Source organism: Amphiprion ocellaris, chromosome 10 (genome assembly GCF_022539595.1).
Source record: "Amphiprion ocellaris isolate individual 3 ecotype Okinawa chromosome 10, ASM2253959v1, whole genome shotgun sequence".
NCBI classification, from domain to species: domain Eukaryota; kingdom Metazoa; phylum Chordata; class Actinopteri; family Pomacentridae; genus Amphiprion; species Amphiprion ocellaris.
In genome coordinates this window covers 7,251,163-7,261,603 of record NC_072775.1, presented here as the reverse complement: position 1 = coordinate 7,261,603, position 10,441 = coordinate 7,251,163, and the positions used below count along the sequence as shown (strand labels likewise).

The 10,441-nt window shown below is 40.6% G+C and overlaps 1 protein-coding gene and 2 long non-coding RNA genes across 5 annotated transcripts in view; 1 reads left to right on the top strand and 2 right to left on the bottom strand.

The window, feature by feature from the left end:
- The window catches only part of LOC129349739 (uncharacterized), a 13,769-nt gene extending 13,348 nt beyond the window's left edge, over positions 1 to 421 (bottom strand). For both annotated transcript variants that reach the window (XR_008602851.1, XR_008602852.1), the window contains exons 1-3: positions 292 to 421; positions 173 to 220; positions 64 to 101 (exon numbers count right to left, since the gene is read on the bottom strand). This is a non-coding gene — a long non-coding RNA (uncharacterized LOC129349739). The remainder of the gene's footprint in view (positions 1 to 63; positions 102 to 172; positions 221 to 291) is intronic.
- A 435-nt stretch (positions 422 to 856) lies between these two features.
- On the top strand, positions 857 to 3,912 carry LOC118470775 (uncharacterized). Of its 2 annotated transcripts, XM_055014030.1 has the most exons (5): positions 857 to 994; positions 1,290 to 1,396; positions 2,096 to 2,166; positions 2,357 to 2,515; positions 3,513 to 3,912. In XM_055014030.1, exons 2-5 carry the CDS (start codon positions 1,314 to 1,316, stop codon positions 3,803 to 3,805), a joined length of 606 nt encoding a protein of 201 aa, XP_054870005.1. In that variant the 5' UTR covers positions 857 to 994; positions 1,290 to 1,313; the 3' UTR covers positions 3,806 to 3,912. The 2 variants fall into 2 exon arrangements, with proteins under 2 accessions (XP_054870005.1, XP_054870004.1); XM_055014029.1 differs by lacking the exon at positions 857 to 994 and having other exon boundaries at positions 1,132 to 2,026.
- A 292-nt stretch (positions 3,913 to 4,204) lies between these two features.
- LOC129349882 (uncharacterized) lies at positions 4,205 to 4,913 on the bottom strand. Its single transcript, XR_008603064.1, has 2 exons — positions 4,531 to 4,913; positions 4,205 to 4,416 (listed from the first exon to the last, which is right to left on the bottom strand). It is a non-coding gene; the product is annotated as an uncharacterized LOC129349882 (long non-coding RNA).
- Positions 4,914 to 10,441: the final 5,528 nt, after the last annotated feature.

Genomic DNA, 10,441 nt, shown 5'->3' with positions numbered 1-10,441 from the left:
AAACACACAGTAGCAGTAATAGAACAGCCAGAATTTCTCTATCCAGTGATAAATACTTCTTACCTGTTTGCCACATACGCTTCTCCCTCACAGGATTGCACCTAAACAAAATAACAGAATAGGTTACCATTAAACAGTTTTCCCCCGCTACATTATTGTGGTTTCAACTTACACATTGACTCGGTCAGCAATGCTCTCCCAGGCCACCTCCCTCTTGCACCTAAATGAAATAACAGAACAGGTTACCATCAAACAGTTTTACCCCGCTACATTATTGTGGTTTCAACTTACACATTGACTCGGGCAGCAATGCTCTCCCACGCCGTTTCCCTCTCGTTTGCAGCTGCGTTGCACTTCTTTCTAAAAACGTGTTCAAACTCGCTATATAAGCGCATTAAGATTTCCAATTCAAACGGTGTCGTCCTCTGTTTACCCGTTGCCATGGTGACTCGTCGAATCGGCGCTCCATTGATACTGGCTTTTCAGAGCTGTGGTGCACGTGCTTAACTCCGGGGGAAACTACTCCGACTTGATTTAACCAACAACAGTTTGTTGAACCTGCTTCGTGAAACGGACCCCAGCAGACAAACTAAACCACAACTAACACTAAAAGAAACTACACTACCAAACCTACAAAAACCACAAAACCAAACAGGAATAACCTCAACCAAACAACACAGCAATGTACTTACAAAAACCAGAGGAAAACCAAGCTAAAGGCTAGGCAGGCTAGGAGAACCCAGAAGCTAGTGGGGAAACAAAACTGGCAGACTGAAGACTGGGGAGCATCCAAAAACAGACAGGAGTTGAACAGAGTCCACAAGAGAGAAATCCAGGACAGCAAAATCAGTTGAGTCCAAGAGGCTGAAGCTGACAAGAGGTAGAAGGCTTGGTGGGGAAACCCACAATCCAGGAACACAGCAGAAGCCATGGAGGGATGTGAGCCGATGATCCGGCAAGGAGTGAATGGAAGCACAGAGCTTAAATACTGGAGGTGAGGTACAGAACAGCCAATGGAGTGAACTAATTACTGCAGGTGACACTCATTACAGTAATCAGCAAATAGAGTGCAGGCAGGTGAAGCAACTTGACTCTGTCTGTCATCTCTCCTCGTTCCTGTCTCTTGCTCTCCCTGCTTCACCTGTCTGCACTCAGCTGATTACTGCAGGTGACTCACATTGCAGTAATCAGCTCACCTGCCCTCAATATCACCTGCTCACTATTTAAACTCTGCTTAGTGACTCTTTGTCTGTTTGACCATCAACTACTGGACGCCTGCTTCCCTCCAGGCTCAGATTCCCACAAAGACTCACATGGCTTCACACGCTCTGCTCCCTCATGGACTCTGCTTCCCCACTTCTGGACTCCTTTTTCCTCGACCCTTTTTCTCCGTCTTGTGAGTACCCCTCCTTAGTTTACTTTTGTTAATCCAGTTTAGTATTGGTTGACTTCCGTTTCTGTATTCGTAGTGTTTGCTGGGTTTTGAATAGTTAAGTTTAGTTTTGTTTCCCCAGTTCAACTCTCCATTTATGTACTAGTTTAGTTATCTTTTTAAATGAAACTCTTTCCATTATTCACCTGTCTGCAAGTCTCTGTGTCTGTGCCTGCGTTGTCCAACTCAGGGCCCAAACCGTCCCTTAAATAATCCTGGGTCCGTTTCACGAAGCAGGTTCAACAAACTCTGTGTAAGCCTGAACTCTGAGTTGATCTACTCTGAGATAGAAAACTCTGAGTTTTCGGTTTAACAACGGCTGATTTGAGTTGGTTTAATCAACTCGGAGTAGTTTCACCCACAGTGCACCGCAACTATAAAAAGACAGCATCAATGGAACCCCGATTCGACGACTCACCATGGTGACGGGGGAGCGGAGAGCTACGTTTTTTGTTTTTTTTTACACCACTTGAACTGGACACCTTAATGCGTTCATATGGCGACTTCGAACACGTTTTTAGAAAGAAGTGCAGCACCTGCAGCTGCAAAAGAGAGGGAGACGGCGTGGGAGAACATTGCTGCCCGAGTCAATGCGTAAGTTTAAATCACAATAATATTATAGGAAAACTGTTTAATAGCAGCCTATTCTGTTATTTCATTTAGGTGCAATCCTGCGGGGGAGAAGCGCATGTGGCAGCAGCTGAAGATGAAATATAAGAACATTGTTCAAACAGGTAAGAAGTCGGCATAATCTCATGGAGCTACCTCATTTTGATCATGTTTTACATTGTAAAGTAGCTTAATTATTAAGTGACTGTTTGACTATACAGTGGTTCTATCCCACACATAGCCTAAATGTCTGCATCCATATCACGTTCTGTCAAACAATTAAGCCTATTTAAACTAACACAGACTTCTACTCAGCCAACAGAAAGAAAGCAGATGCCTGTAAAAAGGGAGGAGGCCCAGCACCACCTGTAACGGAGGCAGAGGAGCTGCTCCTAAGCCAGAATTTGGGAAGGCCAGTGGCTGAGGGAATCCCTGGAGGGAGCTCATCCTCTGAGACCACATCCCAAGACACAAGTGCGTGCGTGTGTTCATGCGCCCACTGAACATTTGCCATAAGGAAGCACAGAGCACTGCATTGTTTCTGCGTACGAGCGAGTGTGTGTGCAGCCACAGCGATGGCATGCGTGAAGGGGTGTGCTTTAAAGATAGTGAGTTTAATTAAAGATTATAGGGCTGATGATTAATTGATGGAAGGTGGACTGTTCCATCAGGCTGAAATGTGAGTGTGTGTGTTGACCCTTCTACTGTAGAAAAACAGAAAAAGTGGAAAAAAGCTACATTTTTTTTTTGAGAAAACTAGGACAGCATCTTAAGAGACACATTATATTGTCATTTAAAAACAAATGATAAATGTAATTTGCTAATTTGATCAGTCCTTTATTGAAGAAAACTGGCGTGGAGGTTCAGATACACACATCTGGATGACAAAAAAGATATTTAAATGATTTTCTAGTGCAGAGCTTTGCCTGTATTTACTCATGCCGTGCTATAGAAGTGAGCAGATCATCCCTGCTGTATTTTTACTGCTCATCTCTCAGCAGGTCTTCCTTTGCCCCCGTCTTCTCAAGGTGGCACCGAGTTCTACGAGTGCCTCTGAGACTCTCCTCTATAAAAAATGGAGCAGCACAAGCTCTTTTGACATCACACTTTCTGCTACTAGTAGATTAGAAAGTGAAGGTGGAGCACTCCGGAGAAAACGCTCTCAGTCTGTGCATCTGTACTGAAGATTTAATCTCCACGCGACACTCTGAGTCAGAGAGGTTGCTGGGGGATTAGTTTGTCTCACCTGCCACTAATGCTAATGTGATTATTCCAGGCTAGCTGTAAATTTCTGTATATATTGTTTTATTTAATTTTGCTATTTTTCTTCCTGTTCCTCTTTCTATAGTTTCTTTATTTTTTATTATTCTCTTCCATATTCCTAGTGTGACACCAACAGCCGAAACCAAATCCCTTGCATGTTGTGTACTTACTAAAGCTGATTCTGATCACTTTTCTGTCTTTGGTCTAGGCAAGAGGAAAAGGTGCAACAGAAAATTGGACCTTCCAAGCGTCCTTGTGGAGATGCAGGCTGAGAAGGAGCGGAACCGTGCCCAGCATGATGAGAACATCTGGTTGCTCCTCAGCGAGGCAAGAGAGAATGAAGCGGCCTTGCAGCGGGAGGAGATGGCCCAGAATGCTGCCATTCCTGGGTGTACTGGGGCAGCTGGTGCAGGCAGTGCTGGGTGTACTGGGGCAGCTGGTGCAGGCAGTGGGCAGCCAGTGAGTCCACCTCCCAGAGACTTGAGATTTAGTTGTATATAGTTTTACTTTTAGCCCTCCACTGTAGGAGAGGCCCACCACAGTTTGTACTTTGCACATTGTAAATAGTTTTGATTTTGCTGCTGACTAATAAACTATTTTGTGACTTATGTGATTGCATCATAACTTCTCATTTTGTCTGTTAAGACACTGGTAGGAAAAGAGTCAACAGTGAACCAAACAATTCTGTATTCCCTAATAATGCATTTATGTTTAATGGGATTTAACATGTTTTAACACAAACTCCTTTATGGTTCATAATTCCGTTGACTGAATTACACCAAAGCAATACTGATTTATAAGACTGGAATATTCTTAAAACAGCTGTTTTAATGTTTTGGTGTTTAATTTGTCATGTAATCTTGCTAACCTTCACAAATAAAACAATAGCATAGACACATCTGCAAAAGGTACAAAAGTTTATTGTCAGAATTGCATTAAAGAAAACCATAGCGGTCCGGGGACTGAAAAACGGAAGTACAGCGAGAAGAATAACTTTGCATGACACGTAGTGCATCCTGTACATCTCTGTCCTCCTCCTCTACACTTTGTGCCACTGCAGGCTCATGTGCTGCTGCTTCAGGTAAATCCCATGAAGTCTCATCAGAGAGCATCTGAAACACATACACAGCATACATATTTTAATACCTAATAGCGATAAACTGCAGCCATTACAGGGTCGTTCACAGGACTGATACACGATAGCTAGCGAACTAGCATTAGCTTACCCTCATATGTCGTCTCGTTCATATCCTCTTGTCTTCGGCTTGATACTGCTGCATCGCCTCCCAAACTCTCCTGTGTGTCTCCTGAGTGTTCCGACTCGCTGCTCTCAGCTTTCTCCGTCTCTTCTATTACTTTGAATCTGACAGAAAGCCACAGACCGAGCAGCAGGTGAACCATCGCCTCCGTTATGTTGCGTTTGTGTCGCACGCAAATGACGTTAAGGGACTTTCGGCTCGCTGCGCTATGAGACTCCACCCACAATGAGGCTATATGGAAAAACAACTAAACCGAGACGAGCCGAGTCAGATACAATAGTGGCGAACCGTACCGCGCCGAGTAGATGCTTGTGGAATCGCGGCTTAAATCTTCCTTGTGCTGGCATGAAATCCAGGAGTGTAGATGTTTACTCTGTTCAACCAGATGAGGGCAGTGTACCACAGCTCTCCAGCACAGCCTGAAAACTCTGTGTTCCTGTGCCACATGCTGTATACTGAGGACAACCCAGCCTGAGGGTGAATATTGGGAATGGATCGAAGGCCTGCGTTCAAGCATCATTTTGACTTACTGCTAACATCAGGAAGAACAGATGAAGGCTGCTGCAATTTATAACCGCTGGCAGCTCTACACTGGATGTGGTTTACTGTGTAATTCACCCTCCTCTCCTCCTCCTTCCCTCCCTCGCTGTCTTGCTGTCTAAGTGTTTCTGTGATATGTGGATTGTCTCACTTCTTCCATGCACAGATGTTGCGCTGTCTCGTGTCGTTATTGTCTGCCAAATGACAACCAAATGTCTGCAGAAGTAGGAGCACAGACATATTTTCAATGGATGAGTGTTTTCTTTTTTTTCCCTCTTCTCTTTTTGTTGTTGCACGAGCTTTGTCTGCTCTAAACACATTGCTTGCCTGGGTTGCAGCGCCTTTGTAAAACCTTTTATTCCAGCATTGTTTTATGTAAGCAGATTCATGCACACACACTACCTAGACAGACAAGTAATTGAGAGCATATTGAGCATCTCGACTCCTATCAATGAGATGCAGCATTGATGAATAAATAATGGATCGTCCTTTCAAGTGCATCTTTGAAAAGCGCTGAAGTTTTTAACCAGATGAAACCTGGAGACAGATACAGCCCCCCAGACTATAAACCTCTTATTCAAGCCCTGCACACTCACTGTCTTTCTCCTTCAGCGCCACCACCCCCTCTCTCTCTCCGGCATAATGTCCCCCACTGGGTCTTCTTTCATCAGTGAGAAGCAGACACAAAGGTCTCACGTACACAGGCCCAAATATACATAGAAGTATGAATGCAGACTGTGCACTTTTGTTGTATGGCTCTGAGGTCCCCTGGAGGGCCCATTTTTTTGGAAATTCAAAGACAGCTGCACCCTCTGCCGCCTCATTAATTTGTGTCCTCATGAGCACATTTGTCACATTAAGAGGTGATGTATGGGGCTCAAAGAGTTAAAAATTCTGGTGTAATTTTGGCCGCATCCGTGAATAACAGCTGAACTGCGTTGCATAAGCAATGACATTGACAAGTAGCAGCCATTCAGATGAGAGGGTGAATCATATATCATTGTTACCTACAGCTTGAGCTTCAACCTGGCCTCCCAATTCTCCATCCCAAATCCCATCACAGCCATGAGTGGTGATCTAGCAACTCTGAGGAGAAAGCCTCTGAATGAAATTGCTTGATTTATGGCTCTATTCCCACAATGTCCTCACATCATTACAGAAATATTGCCCCGAAAACACGTTTATCAAAAGCATCAAATCAGCTTTCAGCTCCGACATAATAACACCATTACGTTTGTGAAAAGTGCTATAGTTTAAGCATTCTTTTCAAATAAATAATTACGTATTTTTCGTGAGGAAAAAAGGAGACACGGGGAAATGCAAGAATCGACTTGAATGCTTTGACACAACACAGAAATTGGGACTATTTTCATTCAGTCAAATCATGTGTCTGCCTACCTGATGGAAGGATTCAATGCCACTGTGACCAGATCTTCAACATCATGATTACACAGGTCCAGAAAGGAATAAAAAGGTCAGTAATTTGACCTCCAACAAACTTCAATACAGAGCTATGTAAATTATCTTTTATTCCACTGTCTGGAACCTTCTGCAGTTATTTAAAACATTTCTGAATTTTATTGTAATTTGAAATCAGTGCTTGGTTGCCAGTGTTTATTTTTTTCACTTTTGATTAATAATTGAGGTTGGTTTATTTATTTTTAATCAGTCTTGTTGACTTCTCAAACATTTCCATGATTGTACTAGAAATGTTCAGCAAAGTTTTTCTATTTCCATCTTTGGCCAGGCAATAAGGGTGTTATGGGAGGGTCAGAGAACCCAGGCGCAGACATAGATACAGGCAGACAGGAGGAATAATGGGAAGGGCTTTATTCAAACCAAACATGTATATAGAGCCTATGTTTCAGGTTTCAGTTGTTTGAGGTCACCCAGACAATTTCATATTTTCCATGAACACTCACACTTTTATTCATGTGCTAACATAACTGCACAAGGGTTTTCTAATCATCACTTAGCCTTTCAACACCATTAGCTAACACAATGTAGCATTAGAACACAGGAGTGATGGTTGCTGGAAATGTTCCTCTGTACCCCTATGGAGATATTCCATTAAAAATCAGCTGTTTCCGGCTAGAATAGTCATTTACCATATTAACAATGTCTACACTGTATTTCTGATTAATGTTATTTTCATTGAAAAAAAATGTTTTTTTCTACAATAAGGTCACTTGAAAGTGACCCCAAACTTTTGAATGATAGTGTGTATTGTCCACACAAATGCGTTAGTGCTGGAACTGTGTACGCCAATAAATAAATAATAAGAAAAATAATTGAATTTAAGTAAAGAAAGAGGAAACTTAATAACTGACTTGGAGTAAAATATCATAGGTTCATCAGGAAAAAATAATTAGTTTTAGTGTTTTTTTGTTGTTTGTTATTAAAATCTCTTATCGATAAAAATATCTAAAATCTGGTTTGACATCTGCCCATTTCATCCTCTGGAATTTCCTCAACAATAAATTCAACTGTACAAATATAACAACAATGTAGTTTTCCTGGTATTGGATTATTTTCCATCTTATATAATGTTCAACATCCACCCTAAGTATTTAAGTAAAGCCTACTTACCTTGATATAATAGATTGTTTCTCCTGTCTATCCTCAGTCTCACAGCAGGCTAACCAACTAGCACTGAAGTAACCTGAGCTGTTTTAAATTGGCTACAACCACAGAAGAAAGACCAGTGGAAGCTATTATCAGTGGAAGCTATATGTTTATTAGTTATTGATGATTAGAAATCACAGCAACATAGAATGTGAGATGTTAACATAAAAGTACGCACAAACAAAATGGCCTTGCGCTGAGGACAGGCGTGTGTTATGCATGTGTACGTTACATACGGATACTGAATCGCGTAACCTAAATATGTTGTGGGTGGCAGGAATTGATCGGACTCAGAAACACACCCGCAATTGAATCAATTGTTCCTTGTATCATTTCCCACGAGTAAGTCCCAACAAGCCCACAGCATTGGATTTGTAGTAGTATCACAATCATGTGATCATCAGCAGACAGCTGACGTAGCATTCACTTCATAGTTACAGTGAAGCTGTGCCACTATCTTGCAATGATACAGAAATCTTTAACAAATCCGTGGGTCCACACTATAAGCTGCATCACTGCCAAAATCTAATCAGTTGGTCCTTGTGTTATTTCTAACCTTCCCTGAAAATTTTATCCAAATCAATCAGTCTGTTTTTGAGTAATGTTGCAAACAGACAGACAGACAGACAGACAAACCAATGCCGATCGTCAAATAACTGCCGCATTCCTTGGCGGAGTAATAAAACCTCCAGCAGAACCAGGTTCAGGGAGGGCATCCATCTGCCTTGATCGGGCTTAGGTGAGGGCAAAGGGGAGAGATAATAGGATTGCAGATAGAAAACAGACAAACAATGCAAAAGAGAACAAATAAACACTGTGAAGGTTGCAGTAAGTGCAGATCAGAAACGCAGCTTCACAGTCAGATACAAATAGAGAGGACAAAACACAAAGAACTGGAGAAAGACAAAGTTAGAAACATGCAATTTTGGTATTAAATGTATATATATAAAGGGCGTATGCATTTGTATGTTACATTAATTATTGATTTTTTAATGTTTTATTCAGACAAGTCATTTAATATTGAACATCTGAGGCTCCATAAGAACACCCAGTATAAACAAAAGAATTCTTAACTCTAAAGAATAACAGCAGGGGCGCTCTAAAGTTGAGACAGGGCTACTCACCACTCTGCATGGTGTTGTCACTGGCACTTTGATCTTGTGCTTCAGTGAATACAAGGCATCTCTGGGGACAACGTTTCTTGCAGCTGAGGCCCTGTTGTGTTTGATTGATTATTTATTCGATAATTACAGTCATTGTGAGACTTCTTTGTGGAAATCTATGTGCATTTGGTACTTTATGACTGAGCAGTATAGGCTACCTCCATTGCTGTAATTTGTTATCAGTACAGTACAGTATACAGTACTCCATTTTTTACAGCTGATCAATCTGTTTTAGTCATCTTTCACTGCTACTTTAACTGCAAGCCTGGATGTCCTAAAAATGACACAAAGTCGTGTTTTCAACAAACAATACAAAAGAATAACTTCGTATTTTCTGATATTTTTTCTCGAATGTGAAAAGTTGCTGTTTTTATCATTATATATTTAGTCTGTGGGTTTTGCATCTTGGACTTGGGAAATGTTAAGTATCACTAACATAATTCATCACAAAGTCTTAATTCAGTTAGTGGATGATGAAAATAATCATAACCTGCAATCAGAAACAACAATTTATTATTTAATTATTGCCATTGCAAGACTTTTTTGTTGAAATCTACTAATTTGTCCTCTCTGACTGAGTAGCAGAGATATTTTTATTTTTTAATTAAAGCAATGCAATATTTATTTTTTTTTACTGGTTTATTAATCTTTATGGTTATCTTTCACTGCTATCTTAACTGCTAGCCCTCAAAAACGACAGAAAATCCTTGTAATTCATTCAATTAATTGCCATTTATATAATTTTGTAAACAAGGTACCAAAAAATCTCTGGTTACAGATTCTTAAATGGTAAAATATGGCTGCATTCCCCATTGTATATATTGTATTTATGGGAATTGTTTCTTGAACAACCAATTCATTAGTTAACTATTGTGAGACTTCTTTGTGCAAATTTATGCACATTTCATTATTTGACCCTTTCAGACTGTAGGCTACATCCATTGCTGTAAATTGTAATCAATGCAATGCATATGCCTTTTTATCAAACTATTATGCTTATCTTTCGCTGTTACCTTAACTGCCAGCCCCAGCGTTGTCAAAAAATGACAGAAAATCATTATGTTTCATTAAATTAATTGCCATTTTTAAAAATCATTTTTAAAACAAAAATACACACAAAAAAATCTGTTTACAGATTCTTAAATGGGAAAAACTGCTGTTTTCAGTCATTGTATATATTGTGGTTGTGGGGATTGTCATGTGGGTATGGAAAGGATATGTGAAGTTGTCATGTGAGGCTTTGGAAAATTGTAATCATCACTCACAATTTATCATAAAGTGATCATTCAGTGATTTAAAAAAAATAATTAGCAGGTTAATCAATGATGTCTATACGTTGCAACAAGGACTGTCAAAATTAACGCATTAATACAGATGAATCTATCATCATGATTAATTGGATAAAAAATTTTGCATCTGCAGAGCAGAATGACTCAAAATCCCTGAAATGTCTCTGGCAACGCATTTCGGGCAGTTTGACCAAATAGAGTGCGCATGCGGCCGCGCATGCGCAAATGGACAGTTAATCCGGTAGTGGCAGAAGTAAACAA